Consider the following 20,456-nt stretch of genomic DNA (forward strand, 5'->3'; position numbering starts at 1 on the left):
AGTGGACTTTGAATTTTTTAAACTAAATAATAACCTGGAGGACTTCCAGGTGAGGTGGTGTGTGGGAGATGCCTTGTGTGATGTGAGTGAGGACGGGGAGCTCCAGTTTCTGTTCTAATTTTAATTTTATTTTTATTTGTTTTACAATGTTTTTATTAATTGTGGCTGTAATCTGTTTTTGACAGAAAGAACGCACTGTGTTTTTTATTGATTTTTTTATGATTCTTTTATTCTGTTTAAAACATGTTTTTAAGGAGAACATGATGTATTTTAGAATTTTTTATTTTATGTATATGTAGGCTAATATATCGCAACACAACGTATCGTGAGGGACACAGACACCAATAATGCGCAACGGGGAGGAGTTCTACCATTTCATTTAACCCTAAAACACCTGTTAGATTAAATAAACTTTTTTTTTTTTTTTTTTTTTCTTATTGTTCAGTATTGGTATGTAGCCAGATATTGAGTTTGATTCTGTGAATTTCAGCCTTGAGCTTTCGAACCCTGTCTAAGCGGGTTTTTTTGTATTATTTATTTACTAGTCCAGTCCCGCTCCGCCTCTGAGCAGGTATTCCCATTAGGAAGCTGGCGCCCGCTGCAGTCAGATAAGGCTTTCAGCTGAGCGTCCCTGAAGCAGCAGATGGTAATGGAGTGGTGGTGGACTGGCGTGCTCTGTCACCCGGGCTGGGTGGTCAGCACCGTGGTTCTGGGGCTCGTTGTGAGAATGCAGAGGAAGGGGTCCTGGAACCCGCGAGCCTGCCCCGTGGATCTCACCGGCAAAACTGCTATCGTTACCGGAGCTAACACAGGTGAGACGGGTTTGCTATTAATATTGCTGATGCCCACGTACAATTATTTATACATGCTCTAAAGAAAAGGTATCATAGATTTCAAAACGAGATTACATTATGATAGAAATGTACTGTTATAATGACTGTTTTACAATGTTGCATTGCTTAAATATGCATTTATATGGAAATACATGATTAGGCAGTTACACATGAAAACCAATGGATTTAGTTTAATAGCATATGTTCGCAGTATGAAAATATTGGTATTAGCAAAATCATTCGACATACATGCCGGTGGTGACACATTCGCCAGATGAAAGCGAGACGCTACCCCTTTTATTTGAGTTCATTCGTGTGTGATTATCCGTGGGAACATGTTATTAACGTTGCTACATATTTCTACTTTCGACGTTCACAGGAATGTGGTGCTTATTTAGCAGTGTGTGTCCATGTTTTGTGGAAAGCAGGTGAAATGTATCAAATTGAACTCGAGGTTGTAAGTATGTATCCAATCTGGCTCGATGTATTCGGAGGGACGCTCTAGAATAAAGAGTAAACCTGCATTCTTACCCTTGCTCTTTGTAAAGCCCATGCAATGCAGGACCTTTTTTAATGATCTGAAATATGAGTAATCTAGAGTAGTAAAGCGGTTTAAACATGATGTTGTACAGCTGTTTGTTTAATGAAGCAGTAGTTACAGTGTGTAACGTGAAATGTTTACTGGGAGGGATATCGAAAGCAGACGGCAGAGCAATTCGGTTTGCGTAAAACTTTTGCCACTTTTAAAAACACACAACTTTCAGTGAAAACGATGACCGCACTTTATTACTATAAAACGAGACTTCACGACATTGTTGAGTTTGTTATACGCCCATGTCGTGCTTTAGAAATACCCGCATTGCACCGGTTGTGTAACACTATGTAACACAATTTTTGTTCCTGGGTAGTAAGTGTTATTTCCTAATTGCTTATGCCTCAAAAGTATAGAAAATATAAATTTACAGTATAATCGTAAATCTCAAAAAACTACTCACTTCTAAATCTTTTGTAGTCATTTTTGTATTACTTTAGTATAAATGCATGTTAATTTGGATTCATATGTTGTTTTTTTCTGACTTTATGTTAACGAAAAGACACACATTTGCCCGTTTTCCCATTGGAAATAGTGATATTTTGAAATATCACTGTCCTGGTCACAAAAGCAAAGTTTGTGGGGAATAACAGCCATTTTCTATACTTTTGAGGCATAAGCAATTAGGAAATAACACTTACTACCCAGGAACAACAAAAAAAAAAAAATTGTTACACGGTGTAATCTATTTTAAGAAGGGCGGTGTTGACAAAGCTTAGCACGCCCACCCCTTGTAAACTGGCTCAATTACTGCCTGTTTCTCAGTCGTGATGCTGTTTGGGACAGTGTTCAATGATGACACAACCCCCCATACCGCAGAATTTTTCTGAAACGACATGATGGCAGCCTGCGTTTATTACACCATAAATCAAGTTAGCATATTATTGACAAGTATTTAGTCAACTTTAATCACTTTGTCGTCCTTTTACTCTAGTAAGGCCTTCGGGAGTTTGAGAATTCATAACCTGTATGTTCGTTATTGTTACACGTGGGCCCAATCTGCCTTGCACATTTCCTTCAGCTCAGATCGGTACAGCTGTTTTTAAATTGGTCCAAAGCATTTCTATTGGATTGAGATGTGGTGAATGCGAAGGCGGTAAGAAGAATAACCAAATAAGGCTAGCAATTCTCAGAATAAAGACAGACTGTCTGCACGATGTACTGACAGAGAAAACATCGCTTTGTGTGTTGAAGGGGGCCCTCCCTCTGTCTGTGTAAGTTTGGGTGAATTCATGTATCTTGCAACTAAGGCTGGTGCGATGCCTAATTTCTCACTATCGATATATTGTTCTCCAAAAGAGCCGATCCATGGATTCATCGACGTTATGAAAGGGCAGAAAAATGCAGTCGTACATGTGGAGCTGTGGATTACTGTGTAACGTTGCTGGCAACGCCTTCAAAACGATTATGCATATTAAACTGATTACAGCATTTTATGCATACACCGTAGTAATGAAATATGTTAAATTGTTGGGTGTTTTACCTTTTGATTTGTATCAGTTGGGGGTCAAAGCAACATAAAAATAAAAAGTTGTTTAAATCCATAACAAGTCAGAGTAACAACCAATCAAGAGAAGAGCTACGCATAACAATAAGAGCGGTGCGTTTCTGAAGCGCAGGTGTAAAAGACAGCATTCCCCCTCTTCATCCCGATCCAATCATTTCGCTTATATTGCCAAGTAGTTTTATGCAATGCAGCGTTTAAAACTGTTCCACTGCTCCCTGCATCCTCTTTAAAAAAGATAAATCCTCGGAGGTCCCATGTAGTGTACCAGCAGAACAAGGTTTAGCTGTCAGAACAGAGGGAAGACCAGCAAACGATCTCGGTGAGGATGATCTCAACCAGGGCTTCTGAAACTTGATCCTGGGGACCCCCTGCGGCTGCTGGTTTTCATTCCAACCGAGCTCTTAATTACTTAACGAGACCCTTAATTGAACTCATAATTTGCTTAATTAGACTGTTTTACTTGTTTTCAGCTCTTGAACAGTTGCAGATTTCAAGCTAGCCATAACAATTGATAAGTAACTTTATCTGCAACTGTTTAAGAGCTGAAAACAAGTAAAAAGGAATAATTAAGCAAATTATTAGTTCAATTAACGTTTCGAAACACTCCGGGGCCCTCAGTGCGTGGGCCGTGTGCAGTTTCACCAGCTATTGCTCCGCCACTGATAATATATATTTTTATGAATGTACTTAAACTTGGCATTCACAGAGAATCAGATTTTGGTGGCTACTTCACTGGTAAGAATACATGATCAATAACGAATTTTCTTTTTAGGCAATATACAGTAAGTAAAAAGAGAAAGCCAATTAATTCTCGGAGATGTCGGGTTGCCTGTAAGGAAAAAAAAAAAGTTGGCTAACTAGGCAGTATTCAATGCTACTGAAAGCACACAAAAACCCACAAGTAGGCTTATTTCAAGATGATTCATACTTGTATCATTTGTTTGCTTCCATTTCAGCAGATCCTTTTTAAAAAAACAGGATGTGGTCTAAAAACATGTTTAATAAAAAGGAAAAAATGAATTCGACTAGCTTTTATAAAGAAAGTAAGGCTGAGCCCCCATGATTGATTCAGGTTTTTTTTTTTTTTTTATAGAGCATAGACAAATGACTCTTTGAAAAAATACATGCAAGTCTGGAGCCATGCAAATTATTTATTTATTAAGTGTTATAAAGATGTCACCAAAGGTGACAACAGTGTGTCATTAAAGGTGTCATTCCATTATGAAGAACGTATTGCCTCCGGGTCATTTCAATTTGTTTTATATGAGGGCACACATATAACTTGGAAAAAATCAAGAATATTTTGGGGCAATGCATTTTGCATTCCTACCCTGATCTGCACCTGTATATAATTGAATGATGGCTGGCCTTTCTCTGTAAAGAACGCCTTGGAGAAGGTGAAATGATCTTGGGGCAATGCGTTCTTCATATCAAAATATATTTGGTAGCACTGAAGGGCGTCTGCTGTGCTGGTTTACCCTTTCTTAGGGTTCCACATTCTTTTTTCTAAGGGGATATCAGATATTATAGGAGGTTTATTATAGGTTATGAGTTAACATTATAGGAGACTCCAGGTGACATGATGTTGTTTGTCCCAAGAGTAGACTGTGTCCTCCTTTTATTCTTAAGAGGAGATGCCACACATTGTAATTCTAGAACTGCTGTAACATTTGGAATGCCCTGCCTTCTAAGGGTTAACACACAGGAGGCTCCAATTGCATGTTACTTTTTGTATCTATTTTTGTAATTACTTTAGGGGTGAAACCCAAACATTTACTTTGAAGAGACTGCCTATCAACATATGACACACACACACACACACATAGTAAACGGTATATTACCCTCTTATTAAAGATTGAACATGCTAGTTTTGTCATTAAGAGATGCAATGAATAATGGACAAGATTTTTAAGATTAAGATAAGATTTGTCTTGTTGAATCTAAAAACATAAGACATTTGTAACAGGGCCGGAGCCCTGTATATGAAAAGGGGGCGGGGCATAACCCTGCCACAATGTGTGTTTGGTTTTATATGTGGAGTACGAGCAAGGTGCGGTCTGCCACTTCACTGTTTTGTATTTACTGAAGAACGGGGTACTCCCCACCCCTGTGCATATTTTGTATTTTCTTTTGTATTATGATTTCATTTTGTTATTGCTTTGTTTCTGGCAGAGGTGAGATTAATTTGCTGCTAATCGGGAGATGGGCACCTGTATAAAAGCCTGCAGGTGAGGGGTGGGTGTTCGAGAGGAGGAACGAGAGTGAGAGGAGCACAACTAAACCAAAAGTAAAAAGAAAAACGAGTTTAAGGATCCGTGAAGGCTACTGCCCAGCCGGACTGTAGGGGTGTGTTTTGTGTTAGAGATTTGTCTTTGTTTGAATATTTGTTTTGCTCTGTGCACAAGGTTTGTTACAATATTTTATTTTTTGTTTCAATATAAACGGCATCGCAGAGTCTCTTTTAACCTGCAGTACTGCACTTGTTTGTGTTCTTCCTGCATCTGGCCTGACGTCACCACTCTACCATCCCTGTCACAAGAGGCTGTTATCTGAACTGTAATGAGAGTATTTAACAAAAACAAAGGTCACATTATACAGTAGATAATTACATACAGTATAAGAAACATTTGAATATTTGACATGGCTACCAATCAGTTTCATTTAGTCGTGGACTTTACTTCCCATAGACCTCTACTACTGTGTGAAATTAAGAGTATTTCCTGGTACAGGAAATGGGGGTCAGTGGTGAACTATATATGGCTTCATTAAATCATAGAAATTAATGAAGACCTTTTTTAAAAACCAGTGAGGAGGAGCCATAGTATAGGACCATGTTATGCCATACGCCTGAGAAAATGCTTACAGGAGAGTCTTCTATTATTGATGGATGACCTCGACAGAGAAGCAAGAGGTTCGGAACTTGCCTGAACAGGATTTTTGTAAAAACAGAGTGAGGTCAAGTTTAGTTTAACACATTGAAGAGCTGTAATGGGACTGTTATAATTGACTATGTTCTTGATAAACTGGATTTAAGTGAAAATGATTGGATATATAATTGCAGGCTTTAAAAGTTTGATATGAGCCTTCTACCAGCCTTTATCCAATATGTTTTAGTTATTATTAAACCACATGTATACATGTAATGAAGCCAACCTATTAAGGAGGGTGTTTTTTGATGTTAAAAAGGAAATATTTTTAACCCATGATTGGAATAATTAAACCAAAGTAGGAGTTATATATTAAACATATATGTAATGTTCATATACTTGCACTGTATTCACTTGCATGCTGTGTTCAGGAACTCCCTGCTACCAAAAAAGAATAACATCAGTTCAAAAGTTCCCCTTATACATGTTGGATATAGGAAAGGTGTATGGGATGATGGCTAATTAATCTCATAGAGTTACCGGATGTTTTGAAAATGTTATTAACTTGAAGGACAGGAGCTGGTAATGTGGATTAATGTTTGATATTTAATTAAGACTTCTGATGTAAAAAGTGAAGCAAGAACTCTATAAAAACAGAGATAAAATCCTAGTCAAGTATCACATCAGCTTGTTAAGTATAAGCTGATGTGATCCATGCTCTGAAGATCTCTGATCAAGCTGATTGCTGTTGGTGTCGTGTTCAGAAGTCTTTGCCTTTGAAGACAGTTCCTGTCCTTACATTATATTCTACACTTCCATATATATTTTTGGGAGGTAAGATCTATTTTGAATTTTTATCTCTTAGATTGATGCGTTGCTATAAGGTATAGGTTTTATATTTTAGCTGTGGGAAAGTGAAATATTGGATGCTTTAGGATTTAGCAGTGGGCGTTTTTTTAGCCTTATCCATGCATAGTTTAAGGGCAAAACATGTTATAACCATAAACTTATTGAAGTATCAATGCTATTATACCTGTTAAGGCACTGGACCTCCCAGATAGCCTGTCAGTTGGGATTCGACATAGTCTGTAACTACTCAATCCGCTCTTAAAGCATTTAATAAACCAAAGGAGTACTGATGTTGTTCTGATTTGTTAAAACTTCAGATCAAAATGAGTGTGTGAGCTTCTTGATTATTAAAGGTCACCTGGATACATTGTAAGCCCAGTGCCCGAACGATCCACTTACAGGAGTCCTAAACAATGGAACCACAGGTGGCAGGCGTCACAAGCTACCTGTAAAAAGTTGGAAGTATTTCAGCAATGTTTAACAAATGTTAAAGAGGAAGGCCATGTTGTGCAGTGTGACAAAATGCAATGAAGTGTTCTCTCCATGGGATGTATGCACATATAGGGGTCATTCTGTGCCTCAAGTGTATTTGTTATTTGCACGAATAATGGAAGCAGCAATGAGAGACAAAATGTTCTTGAAGTAATGTAGCTGAGTTTGTTTGCATGGTAGCCAAATCTCAATCCTAGTCAACACAGCAGCAACGCAAACTTACTTAGAGTCAGCTATTGCAGGAACAATTACAGACCTATTGGCACCAAGGAATGAAACTTAAAATATTCTTCTTTCATCTTATCAATGCATAATCTCTGGACATGCTGTACATTAACTTTTTTTTTTTTATATACAGTGCTTCAATTGTTATGTTTTAACACTGACGTCTTACCTTGTTAACTGTAAGGTCTATTATACTTTAAAATAAATTGAACAAATAAACGCAATCAATAAGCACATTTTACACAATGAAACAGTAGGGCAATATTTGATGCACATAAAATACACTATTTTCACCAGAACAGTAGCACAGGTTACAGATGTTCTGTTAGTTGTGTATAATGAATAATATTATTTCAAATACACTCAAATGAAGTATTTTAATGACTAGGAATAGGGTTATGATATCTTATTTGTACTGCTCAATCTTGAATACTCAAGAAGCGTTAAAAGATAGTAGTAGTATTTACATTTAGTTGTTGGATTGTTACAGTAATTTCTATTACAAAGACCAAGTGCAGCCAGTGTTATAATAATGCAAACCAAATCACAACTAGAAGTTTAAAATTACTGTGTAAGCTATGCAGCATTAACCTTGTATAATGGCTTAAGCCGTGCAAAATACAGTCTCCAAAGCACACAATGAACCGCAAAGGGCTGGAGGGGAGGGATTGATTTTTTTTTTTTTTACAGTTTTTGTATTTCTTGCTGAACTACAAGCTAACCAGTTTGTGAATCACATTGAGTATCCAACAATATTTAGCAATCACACAACAAGATGCTCGGATACATTGTGAAAAGTGTTGAATTTAAATCAAGGGAAGTAATGTTAAAACAGTACAATGCACTAGTAAGACCTCATCTTGAATATTGTTTTCAGTTCTGGTCACCTCGCTACAAAAAGGATATTGCTGCTCTAGAAAGAGTGCAAAGAAGATCGACCAGAATTATTCCAGGTTTAAAAGGCATGTCATATGCAGACAGGCTAAAAGAATTGAATCTGTTCAGTCTTGAACAAAGAAGACTACGCAGCGACCTAATTCAAGCATTCAAAATACTAAAAGGTATTGACAGTGTCGACCCAAGGGACTTTTTCAGCCTGAAAAAAGAAACAAGGACCAGGGGTCACAAATGGAGATTAGACAAAGGAACATTCAGAACAGAAAATAGGAGGCACTTTTTTACACAGAGAATCGTGAGGGTCTGGAATCAACTCCCCAGTAATGTTGTTGAAGCTGACACCCTGGGATCCTTCAAGAAGCTGCTTGATGAGATTCTGGGATCAATAAGCTAATAACAACCAAACGAGCAAGATGGGCGAAATGGCCTCCTCTCGTTTGTAAACTTTATGTTCTTAAATACTTGACTCATCTACTAATCTCTGCCATCTCCCTTCAAAACATACAGATAGCATCACTGCTGTTCTCAACCTGCTTCCATTCACGATGAACTCTGCAAACTGCAACACAAAACATTTCTCAACATGTAAAGACATCTGTTTCCTTGTGTTTGTCTTTTGTCGTAACTGAAAAAGTGTCTGTGTGTGTGTATATATATCAGTGAAAGCCATGTGCAGCTTGAATGAAATGACCACCTTTGAAATCAGTACACTTAAGATGTAAAAAAAAGAGAAAGTATCATCTGTTGGCTATTCCACATGTCTGCTGGAGGGCTAGGGCATACCCTGGCATCGGTGAAGATATTGGCAAATGCTTCTTTCAGAGGTGCCCCCATCATAATTCAGATCCCAGAACATGGATCACTGCCATAACAAACTTTAAAATGCAATACTGTTTTAAATGGACAGATTAATTAAAAGATACATTTTAAATGTAAAATGAAACACTATTACCTGCAAACAAAGCTTCCACAGGAAGTGCTGTCCTCCTGTTTAGGACTGGGAAGGAACACTGTCACATGACCACCTCAATACTGGCAGGCCTTTCTGAAAAAAGATCTACACAAAGAAAAGACGACCCACAATTGAAAATGGTAAATTAGCAAAAATAAATGAATAAATAAAACTTACTTAAAATGTTAATTTAAAATTCAATACAAGAAAGTACTGTCATAATAATACTGCGATTGCATTACAAACCCATTTTAAAATAACTTTACTTTCAATACCTTTCTGCAGTGCTCGACATCAGTTTGTTCTCCAAGAGAATTGAGGTACACTGCCTTATTTCATTGAGAGATATAGCCTATAACACAAAGTGGATGCATAATGTGTAGTTTGGTTACTGTATGCTCAAACACCACAGTTCTTTGTTTACAGCCCTGGATCATTACTGTTCTTGTCAGAATAACTGCATGATAACCCATTGTAATGAAAGCAGTGTGACAGAACAAGCCCACTGCACATTAAAATGGTGTGGATTTTGGGTATTAATTTAAAATGTTTCTCCTCCTGTGTTGCCTGATAATGGAAAATATACAAAATATTTAGCCAATAAATCCAGGAAGGGGTTTGGTTTTGGTTTGTTTTTGTCTATGAATACAAATACTATACTGCCCTGTTTTGAACCCTCACTTCAGTTGTGTTTATTTCCAAGTCTGTGTAAGAGCCCAGAAAAGGGTGTAAAGCAAGCTGCTTCTCCAGAGCTGACGCCAGTTATACATATCAAGCTTCAATAGCAAAAGATATTGAATGTTCTACTTTAGAAAACTAGCATGTTCTGAATGAATATTAATCTTGTCATGGTATAGGTGTATAATGCTTCCACAGTTATGCCAGTAGTTTGTAAAGGTTGTTTAAGGACACTACAGGTAGAATGATAAGAAGTTCAACGTTACCAATCCGGTGTATAAAACATAAGACGATTCAGCAAGCTTTCAGCTTATCAGCAATAGAGTTAATGAAATCAGAGTCGGCTTTCTGTGATTTCAATTCCAGTGGAGATTCTCTTTCTAGAATTCCTTATGCTACAATCACACAGCTTCACAGTCCACTTCAAACGCAATATTCCGTGGTTTCATAGAGGTCAGGCAGCAGTTCTTTCATAGCACATATACAACCCCCGTCCTTCCGCTCCCCTCGACCATTGTCGGTTCCTTTTTATCTACCCCCCACAGTCCAATACCATTATTAGCAGCCTGTTCTGTTAATCAAATGAAAGGGTGCAATTGACAGCATTCATTAACAAAGTCTTTATACTGACGGCTGATTAATTGAGACGCCAATTGCTGTGCCCATTAGTAAAGCCACTACAATTATAGGCAAATTATTTCATTAGATCTAATATTTTAAATATGTAATAGTTGCTCCGCCCGCTTTGTGCTTTCACGCAATTTGATTGGCTTTTATAATACTGACATGTCCATATTCCCCGATTAACATTACAAGAGCCAATCAAATCGCATGAAAGCACAAAGCAGACGGAGCTTATTTGCATACAATCTTGTAACTAGATTTATAAATTATATCTGAATGTACACATTTAAAACATGCTTTCAAAACAAGACACGTGTGGCTGGAAAAGTTCTAGTCTGGCAGCACTGACTGCGGAATAGCCTATAAAAGTCACATGCGAGACGCATGCATTACCTGTTAAAAATATATAAAAAATATAAATGTTACCTCAAGCTCAATGGACATGTAAAACGGGAATTTGTGTCGTTTTTGTTTAAGAAAGCTATATTTGTTTAAGAAATCTCGTGTGACCACCCCGTGCAACACGCCGGCGTCACCCCAGCAACAAAAATAATTTAAAAATGTGCGTAGAAACCCCAAAAAATCAAATAAAAACTTGACAAGCAACAATCCCGTCCGAAAACTATTTCTAAAAGCTGAAAGTTGTCACAACGTTTTGCTATTTAATATTTCACTTTTTGATTTGATTTATTTATATATTATCGTTGTTCTTTTGTCTCCAGTGTTTTATTTTTTTTAAGTATTTGTATCCAGCCTGTCTTTAAACTGAAAGTAACTGCAGTGTCTGAAGAAAATACGGCTTCCGTTTAAAATAACTTTTATTTGAGCTAATAGTAAATAAAAGGGAAGTTCATTGTTAATCTTGTCTTTGTAGTTCATTTACTTTTGATTAGTGACCTGTGTTACATAAACAAGCTTTTTTATACCTAGCCTGTGGTTTCTCTATCTTCAACAATGGGTTATTCTGTAACTGTTTTCCAATATAGCTTGGTACCCTTTAGGTCCTTCTAATAAACATCCTCACAATTCATGCATTTGACACACACACCATGCTAATTACATATATTATGACAAGATTACAACAGAAGATTACCAGACACCAACAACCTTCAAACCCAGATAAATATAAGCAATGTGTCCTTATCAGTGACTTTCCATCAGCTTGCCTTCACATTGAGTTTAAGGAAATACACAGACAAAGCATAGCATCATATAAAATAGAAAAATATTACAAAACACATTTTTCTCTTAACATACAACATTAAAGTACACACACACACATATTGATGCACAATAAAAACGCAACAGTCTAAGTTTTACATCAATAGCTCATTGGGCACATGCATAATGTTATTTATATTTTACATAGTGAGCAGATAGGTTTGTTGTGAGTTTGAGTAGCATTGTTCCTTGGAAAAACAAAATACTGAGCTCAAGTCATGTGATCTAATAAAAACACCAGGTGCTCAGTGTTTGGTATTTCAGTTGAGTTAAAATTTCCAAAATTAGTTGATTAAGAATCTGTATAAATACCCATTTAGAAAAGACATGATTTTAATTAAAGTATGAACAGTGAAAGATGCAACCGAGCCCCACTTGAGTAATGAAGATTGCTTGGTTGCTATCGGCATGATTGAAGGCGGCATGTCTGTGAGAGAAGTTGCCTGGAGAATGAGATGTTCTGCTTCAACAATCAACAGACTAGTCCAGAGAAACCAGCAAAGCAGCTCTGTGAGGGACAGGCCCGTTCTGGAAGTCAGAGGGTCACCTCACCAGTGAGCGCTGTAGTGACTTGCTTTGTTCAAACCAACCAGTGGGGCGGTGGAAGTGTGATGATGTGGGGAGGAATCTCCTTTAACACAAGAACGCCTTGGTGCAGATTGAGGGCAGCCTTCCTGCTCAGCGACGCATTGACAAAGTCCTTGAGGTAGCTTTTCCATTCCTGCAAGGCAATCCGGATGTGCTGATTTTCCAGCAGGATCATGCAAGACCATACAGTGCTAGGATTGCAATTGCACGATTTCAAGAAAACAATGTTCAGGTCTTGTCTTGGTCATCTATTTCTCCTGACCTGAGTCCAGTAGAACATCTCTGGGACCAAATCGCCAGTGCCATCCACAGGAGACAACCACGATCAGCCAACCTTCACCAGCTGGCTGCTGTCAGATTACATGTACTTTTATTGCTCTGAGCACACTCTTAAACTCAGGGGAGACGTTTAATGAGGGCTGTGGCAATGTGGGTAAGTGTGTGCAGGTGAAGGTAATTCAGCCGTTCAGAAGAAACAGACAGACAATGACATTCAGGTGCAAGGGTGTTTATTAATTGTTATTTGTCCAGACTGACGGCAAACAACAGAAAACAATAATGATGTAAAGTGATTCAGCGGCGTGTATCACTTTAACTGTAATCCACGGGTTTGACATGTAACCAAAAGTCCTGTCTTTTATACACCCACATGTAACACAAAACACATACAGTTACTTTAGTGAGTGAATTAGTGCTTGTGGTGAGAAGTACAGTTCTTCGGATCATGTTAGCAGACTAAATAACAAACAAACAGTTTTTATTAGACAAACAAACAAACGCAACACTCTCGTTCTCGCAGGTTTCTCCTGCTAGGTTGTTCTAACCATTTACAAAGGAACAGATCACTTTACTACACGTCTATTTATACCCTCCCTCATGACCTGTTGGTTAACGAGCACATCCACTCCTCCAATCCACGAATGCCACGCCGTTTCCCTGAGTCTGTCAAAACCACGACAGGTGTGCGTGACAGTCTTCAAAAGCCTGATAACTACAAAAAACTTCAATCTTGTTAGTTGGGCTCCCATCTCTGCATTCTCATTCCCATCATCAGTGGGAAGTCTTCATATAAATTAAGCTGTTTCTGTCAGAGCCATTCATCTCTGCTGCATACACTCCGTATGCACAAAGGTGCTCTCACTGTACAAGGGAAGACAAGTTTCAGGGTTTTATGTGACACTGCAGCTGCACAGGAAGCAGCAGTCTGTCCAGAGGCTGATCAACTCTATGCCTCAACTCTGCTAGGATTGTTTTAAAGCTCAGGGAGGTCCTATCTGATACTAACTTTGTAAACTTTTCATTTTGACAGTCAAGTTTCATAATGAAAACATATCATGATTCCTTGATCTGTGATTTTGTTTGATATGTTTCAGGCACAGTAAAAGTGGATCAAACACGTGAAAAACGCAAGCCAAGTTAGTAGAAACAATTGGGGCAACCTTGACCCCACCGCTTTTACAGTTGTGCCTATTTGCTTGGTGCTGGCCAAGGTTGCCCCAATGAGTTCTTCTAACTTGGCTTGTGTTTTTGATACAAGATAGAAGAAACAATTGGGGCAGAATAGGTCTGTAAGAGAGGTCTACATTCAAGCTGATAAGCCTGATGCCCAGCCTCCACCTGACTGACTCCTCCCTCCCCCAGGCATCGGGAAGTTCATCGCTCTGGATTTGGCTCGCAGGAAGGCGCGGGTGATCCTGGCGTGCCGCAGTCAGGAGCGAGGCCAGGCCGCACTGGAAGAGATCCGCAGGAAATCACACAACAGCAACGTGCACCTGCAGCTTGTCGACACCAGCTCCCTGCGCTCCGTCAGAGACTTCGCACACAGAATCAACAAGGAGGAGAAGCGACTGGACATACTGGTCAACAACGCAGGGGCCTCCGGTGAGCAGAGGGGACAGGGAGGGGGTTAGTATAGGGGAAAAGGAAGAGGGAACGGGTGAAAATGAGTGAGAGGCAGGGAGGGGAGGGGTAAAGAGAAAGAAAAGGGGAACAGAGGAGTACCCTAGATGAGGAAAAGAGAAATAAAGAAAGATAGTGAAGAAGGGGAGGTCCTGTAGTTGGGGTGGGGGGGTCTGTCTCCTGGTCGCAGTCTCTCTCTGTAACTTGCTGTGTTTTGGGATCTGGGTTCCGGGTTCCAGGACTACCTAAAGCCATGACCTCAGAGGGACTGGAGCTCTCCTTCGCCACCAATCACCTCGGACCCTTCCTACTGACGCACCTGCTGCTGGGTGAGAGCAAAAATGAAAGCCAATGTGGAAAACACTGAAATCAGATTAAAGCAGCACACCTGTTAACATCATTTTGCATAGTGTCTTGTGTGTAGGCTGAACATTGCAATTGCAGCTAAGGTTGCCATCAGTAAATGTAAAAGCCTCCGTTTAGTTTAATAAATGTTTAGAAATCCATAAACTGCATATGTATTGTTCTTTACACAGTTGGGTGCCAGCACTGGTATCCAGTTCATTGCACAATGTCTTGTATTCTCAAGAGACATGTTCAAATATAAAATGTAAGTGTGACATACAGATGTATGTAGAGCCGTCTATCCTCCCCACAATCTGACTCTCCCAATAACTTATGGGGGCCCTGTGCAAGATGAATTTCTTAAAGACGTCTCCACCCCTCCCCCCTCAGATCTCATAAAGCGCTCCGCCCCCGCCCGCATTGTCAACGTGTCCTCAGCCAATCATTGGCGAGGGGTGGTGGACTTCTCGCACTTCCACGGAGAGAACCTGACCTACCGGCTGGACAGCGTGTACAATCACACCAAGCTACACAACATCCTGTGCACCAGTGAGCTTGCCCGCAGACTGCAGGGCACAGGTAGGTGGCATGCAGAGCTGGGCGTGGCGCCACATGTCACTGCCTGTTTCCACTGCCCCTAAACCCGCTCTGAACACCATTATCCATGAGCACTTCCATCTGCTTCCATCTGGTTCATTCAGGTGTCAGTGCAGAATGGATAGTAAAGCAGGTTCATTCAGGTGTCAGTGTGCAGAATGGGTAGTAAAGCAGGTTCATTCAGGTGTCAGTGTGCAGAATGGGTAGTAAAGCAGGTTCATTCAGGTGTCAGTGTGCAGAATGGGTAGTAAAGCAGGTTCATTCAGGTGTCAGTGTGCAGAATGGGTAGTAAAGCAGGTTCATTCAGGTGTCAGTGTGCAGAATGGGTAGTAAAGCAGGTTCATTCAGGTCTCAGTGTGCAGAATGGGTAGTAAAGCAGGTTCATTCAGGTCTCAGTGTGCAGAATGGGTAGTAAAGCAGGATCATTCAGGTGTCAGTGCAGAATGGGTAGTAAAGCAGGTTCATTCAGGTCTCAGTGTGCAGTATGGATAGTAAAGCAGGTTCATTCAGGTCTCAGTGCAGAATGGATAGTAAAGCAGGTTCATTCAGGTGTCAGTGTGCAGAATGGATAGTAAAGCAGGTTCATTCAGGTGTCAGTGTGCAGAATGGGTAGTAAATGCAGGTTCATTCAGGTCTCAGTGCAGAATGCATAGTAAAGCAGGTTCATTCAGGTGTCAGTGTGCAGAGTGGGTAGTAAAGCAGGTTCATTCAGGTGTCAGTGTGCAGAATGGATAGTAAAGCAGGTTCATTCAGGTGTCAGTGTGCAGAATGGGTAGTAAAGCAGGTTCATTCAGGTGTCAGTGTGCAGAATGGGTAGTAAAGCAGGTTCATTCATGTCTCAGTGTGCAGAATGGATAGTAAAGCAGGTTCGTTCAGGTGTCAGTGTGCTGAATGGATAGTAAAGCAGGTTCATTCAGGTGTCAGTGTGCTGAATGGGTAGTAAAGCAGGTTCATTCAGGTGTCAGTGTGCAGTATGGATAGTAAAGCAGGTTCGTTCAGGTCTCAGTGTGCAGAATGGGTAGTAAAGCAGGTTCATTAGCTTCATAACAGCCTTCTCTTAGGTTGTTAGAGGCGGTCGGCTTGTCACCAGGAGCCAAAGTCCTCCACTGATCTTTACTCCTCCTCATTGCAAGCTGCAGAGGCAACAGTGATATTATCCATTTCAGATTGTGTAGAACAGAGAGCCAGGGATACATGCCTGTACAAGTATGAGAATGCCTGAGCGATGACTCGCACGCATTTTGTGTTCTGTTGATACTCCCGAGGACACTTTGTTAGTTTAATGGTTTATGGGTTATGTGTGATAGGGCAGACACTAGAATGGATTGTGCCAAAATAAAAATGTTTGTAAGAGTCCATGCAATGCCATTATCAGTTTGGAAGCAAAATGACGCATTGCTTGCCCATTTCTCTCCAAATGTCCAGGTAAAATATGAAATAAATAATGCACATACTGTTCAGTAAATACCCCTTTAAAAGCCCCGATGTGTGTGTCACTGTCTCGAATCCTTGGCTCTGTGCGTGTTTCAGGAGTGACTGCTAACTCCCTGCACCCGGGTGTGGTGATGACAGAGGTGATGAGACATTATAACTGGCTCATACGAGCGCTCTTCAATATCGTGGGTTTCTTCTTCATGAAGGTAACGTTCCTGCCTGCCTTGCTGAGCGCTGCCACCAGCATGCTTAAAGCACTTCGAGCCGAGGCTTTCAAATCTTTTTCTTTGCATCTCGTTAGCACTGCAACATTATCATCATGCTTTATAGAATTGAATGTGACCTAAAAACGCTATGGATGAAAAGTTGTGCTTTCTTGTACCTAATCACTTCCTGTGCCATGTACCAGAAAGGAGCTATTTTTTTATTTATTTATTTATTTTTATTATTATTATTATTTTTTTTTTTTTTATCACTGCGCATATTTAAAATAAAACAGCTTCTTGGCCCCCCCCTACACCCCCCCCCACCCCATGCTGTAGCCTCAATCAAGTCATGTGACCTACCTCACAGGAAGGTAGATAGTGAGAAGGCACAGTTTGATTCAAAGTGATGATCGGTGATATCACTGCATGTGCAAGCAAGAGGTAAGAAATTCGATTTAAAAAGGATCCTGGCTTTTACAACCACTTAACAACGAACCCCATTCATGAGCAAACAATCACTGGGGTCAGGGCTATGCAGCTAGATTAGCTTTTATCAGGAGTCAATAAGAGCTCAAAGGTTGTGGTTTATTGATGTTGCATCGCTGGTGTGCATTAGAACTGTGAGCAAGGTTCAAAATACAGGGCAAGAGGCAGCCAGAGCAAACCTTCAGCGTGGTGGGGTGAAAGAAAAGGGCTTTCTAGCAGAAAACATGTGCTTTAATATTCAAATACCTGACTGCACAGCCCTATTGGGAAAACATGTGCTTTAATATTCAAATACCTGACTGCACAGCCATATTGGGAAAACAAGCCAGTGATTTTGGTAGATATGAAGCCAGTGATTTTGGTAGATATGAAGCCAGTGATTCTGGTAGATATGAAGCCAGTGATTCTGGTCGATATGAAGCCAGTGATTCTGGTCGATATGAAGCCAGTGATTCTGGTCGATATGAAGCCAGTGATTCTGGTCGATATGAAGCCAGTGATTCTGGTCGATATGAAGCCAGTGATTCTGGTGGATATGAAGCCAGTGATTCTGGTAGATATGAAGCCAGTGATTCTGGTAGATATGAAGCCAGTAATTTGAAAATTGTGTAAAAGTTTAGTGAAAAAAATGAAGGTGACAAATGGCTTTTGATTAAAAAACACTTTATATACAAGAACGGTGTACCACCAATACAATCATATGAGCATGAGATTCAAACTGACTTCAGACCAGGCCTCAGCACAGCTCAGTGCATATGTTTGTATCAGAAAGCACGGCTATCCATGGAGTTAATTCGAAAGAGATGAAAAGACTGACAACACTTTACCATTTTGGGTATTTATACCTTTGTAAACAACTGTTGACTCCACTCCCATTTGTGTTACTTCTGTCAAATGACAGGGGTTTCCACTCTATCATTGCACCTTCCCTCTGTGGGGGGGGTAAGGGGGGAGCTGCATACCACGTTGTACCTAGAAGGGCGCATCCAGCTTGTCTTTCAGTTCCTCTCCCCCATCTCACACTATCTCTGCTAATCTCCTGCCTTTTGGCGTTTAGCTCAGACGACCATCTGTGACTTTGAATCGTGTTAGGCAATGCAAAACTGCACATAGCTGGTTTTGACAATGAGAAATGAAAGAACTCAAAACTTACACAACACTGTATAGAAACTTAATTTAAAAACATATTAAAGCAACTGAATTATTAAGCACATTGAAACAACTATAAAAACATTCTCACACAATTTAAACATCAGGATTAAAAACAACTTAACTATAAATGACACACACCTACACATAATGTCAAACTTACAAGTAATAACATAATTAATACTTCATTCAGAAAGCCATCACTACAAAAGCAGCTACAATACTGTGCTAAGCTTTTATAAGGGTAATTAGACACTCTGGTGGTACTAAACTCCAGTCCAGGTTCCAAGCAGGTACTAAATTAGTTAACAGAACCTGCTAAGAGGCAATGAACTCATTTAGGACCTGCTTTGAATAAAGACCAGGACTGGAATAGATCTTGAGAGCCAGAGCTGTGACCACTGCTGGAACCTGTAGACCAGGGGTGTCCAATCCCAGTCCTGGAGGGTCATGCCATTTCAGGTTTAACAGGTAACATTATATCATGAACTACTTCAAGGTCTGGATGGAGGTTTAATTGGTTCAATTCAGGTATTTTTATAACAAGGTTGGAACAAAGACCAGGAGTGGAAGGGACACTCTCTGCTATAGACTGTGGCTAATCAAGCTACTTTTAAACCCTGGTATGGATCGGACTGCACCCCCTGGTATACTGTTTTTTTGCTACAGTAAAATTGTATTTTAATTTTTCATTTTGCCTCGCTGTTCTTGTGAGTATACAATTCATTAGCATGGTTTGCTATGTATATTGTTTAGTATACTTCTCTTGGTTTTACCATGCTTATCAATGCTTCTTGTGCTTTGCTTGCACTTTGCCTGCTGACCCCTGTCTTGTTTGTTTTTGCAGTCCTCTGAGGAGGGAGCAGTGAGCTCTATATACTGCGCGGTGTCGGAGGACGTGGAGGGGGTCACTGGGAAGTACTTCGACAGTGACTGCTCCCTGGTCCTGCCCGCACCCTTGGCCAGGGACCCTGCCCTCGCCAGGAAAGACTGGGAGGTGTGCAAGAGGCTAACCGGGCTCTCCGGAGGAAAGGACCAATGAGCACTCAGCTCATCACAGCTGAGACACACACACACAAACTCACGCCAGTCCTGCACCCAGTGATTTTATATTCATGATAATAGTTTGTATTCATGTTAATGTTTTATATTCAGGTTAATATTTTATATTCATGTTACCCTCACAGATTGATCTCTGCAGCGGTGACTGACAAGACTGGTATAGCATAAGACATGAGGTATTAGCGATCATCCCATTTCCTTAAAGATATCAACTCCTTTACAGTGCACTAAACGTTCTTGTGATAAGGAAGTGACCCCAACGCTCCCCAATCAGGAAAGCCGTAGCAAAATGTCGCAAATAACATTGAATCAGCTACGTTGGTCAGTAAAACATTGAATCCTTTTGTATGGAGAATCTCAGTAGCTAAGGCTCATGGTTCATCAACTGATTCAGATTCAGTTGTATTGAGTTTGCCCACTAATGATGATAAACAAACTACAAGTTAGGTGCCTGCTGATATGAAAAACAGCGAGTTTTGGCCCCCTACTGTATTCTGGATGAATGGCATCCCTTCTAAAGTGTCTCCATGTGAGCAGAAAGAAGTGTATAGTAACAATGTGTACAGATCCAGAACTATTGTACATGGTGCACAAGTAACCCTGACACATAAAGTAAAACATAATCCTCTTGTTAATTGTGCATGTAATCTGTGCCAAAGCAAGTCATCAGTGACTGGGCTCAGACTTTGTCCGGCATGCAGTCATTTGGCTAAACACTGTAGATTCTTATTTGAATGCAATGATTCTGTAGGTGTTTCTTTCTCTCATTTAAATGTAAACCCAAAAAGATATTAAGAGCATTGAATGCATGAGTTGTGAAAGGGTCACTTAGTAAAATGGGCACATCTGAGAAAATTAGAGTGTGAGGAAGGTGTCCCTACTAAGCGTGTACAAGTGTCTTGTAGGTACGAAGTCAAGGCCATGGCGACTCACACCTGTGATGCCAGACGATG

At 40.0% G+C, this 20,456-nt stretch overlaps 1 protein-coding gene across 1 annotated transcript; it reads left to right on the top strand.

Annotated features, from left to right (window-relative positions):
• The first annotated feature begins 538 nt into the window (after nt 1-538).
• Nucleotides 539-19,897, top strand: LOC121307037 (retinol dehydrogenase 12-like). Its single transcript, XM_041239113.1, has 6 exons — nt 539-812; nt 13,967-14,206; nt 14,464-14,553; nt 14,960-15,148; nt 16,697-16,806; nt 19,289-19,897. The coding sequence occupies exons 1-6, from the start codon at nt 644-646 to the stop codon at nt 19,481-19,483; spliced, it is 993 nt and encodes a 330-aa protein (XP_041095047.1). The 5' UTR covers nt 539-643; the 3' UTR covers nt 19,484-19,897.
• Nucleotides 19,898-20,456: the final 559 nt, after the last annotated feature.

Source organism: Polyodon spathula, chromosome 2 (genome assembly GCF_017654505.1).
Source record: "Polyodon spathula isolate WHYD16114869_AA chromosome 2, ASM1765450v1, whole genome shotgun sequence".
Taxonomy (NCBI): domain Eukaryota; kingdom Metazoa; phylum Chordata; class Actinopteri; order Acipenseriformes; family Polyodontidae; genus Polyodon; species Polyodon spathula.

Coding starts and splice junctions, on each gene's coding strand:
- LOC121307037 (XM_041239113.1), top strand. CDS start 644: ATGGTAATGGAGTGGTGGTGGACTGGCGTGCTCTGTCACCCGGGCTGG. Junction 813..13,966: donor CGTTACCGGAGCTAACACAG/GTGAGACGGGTT, acceptor TCCCTCCCCCAG/GCATCGGGAAGTTCATCGCT. Junction 14,554..14,959: donor ACTGACGCACCTGCTGCTGG/GTGAGAGCAAAA, acceptor CTCCCCCCTCAG/ATCTCATAAAGCGCTCCGCC.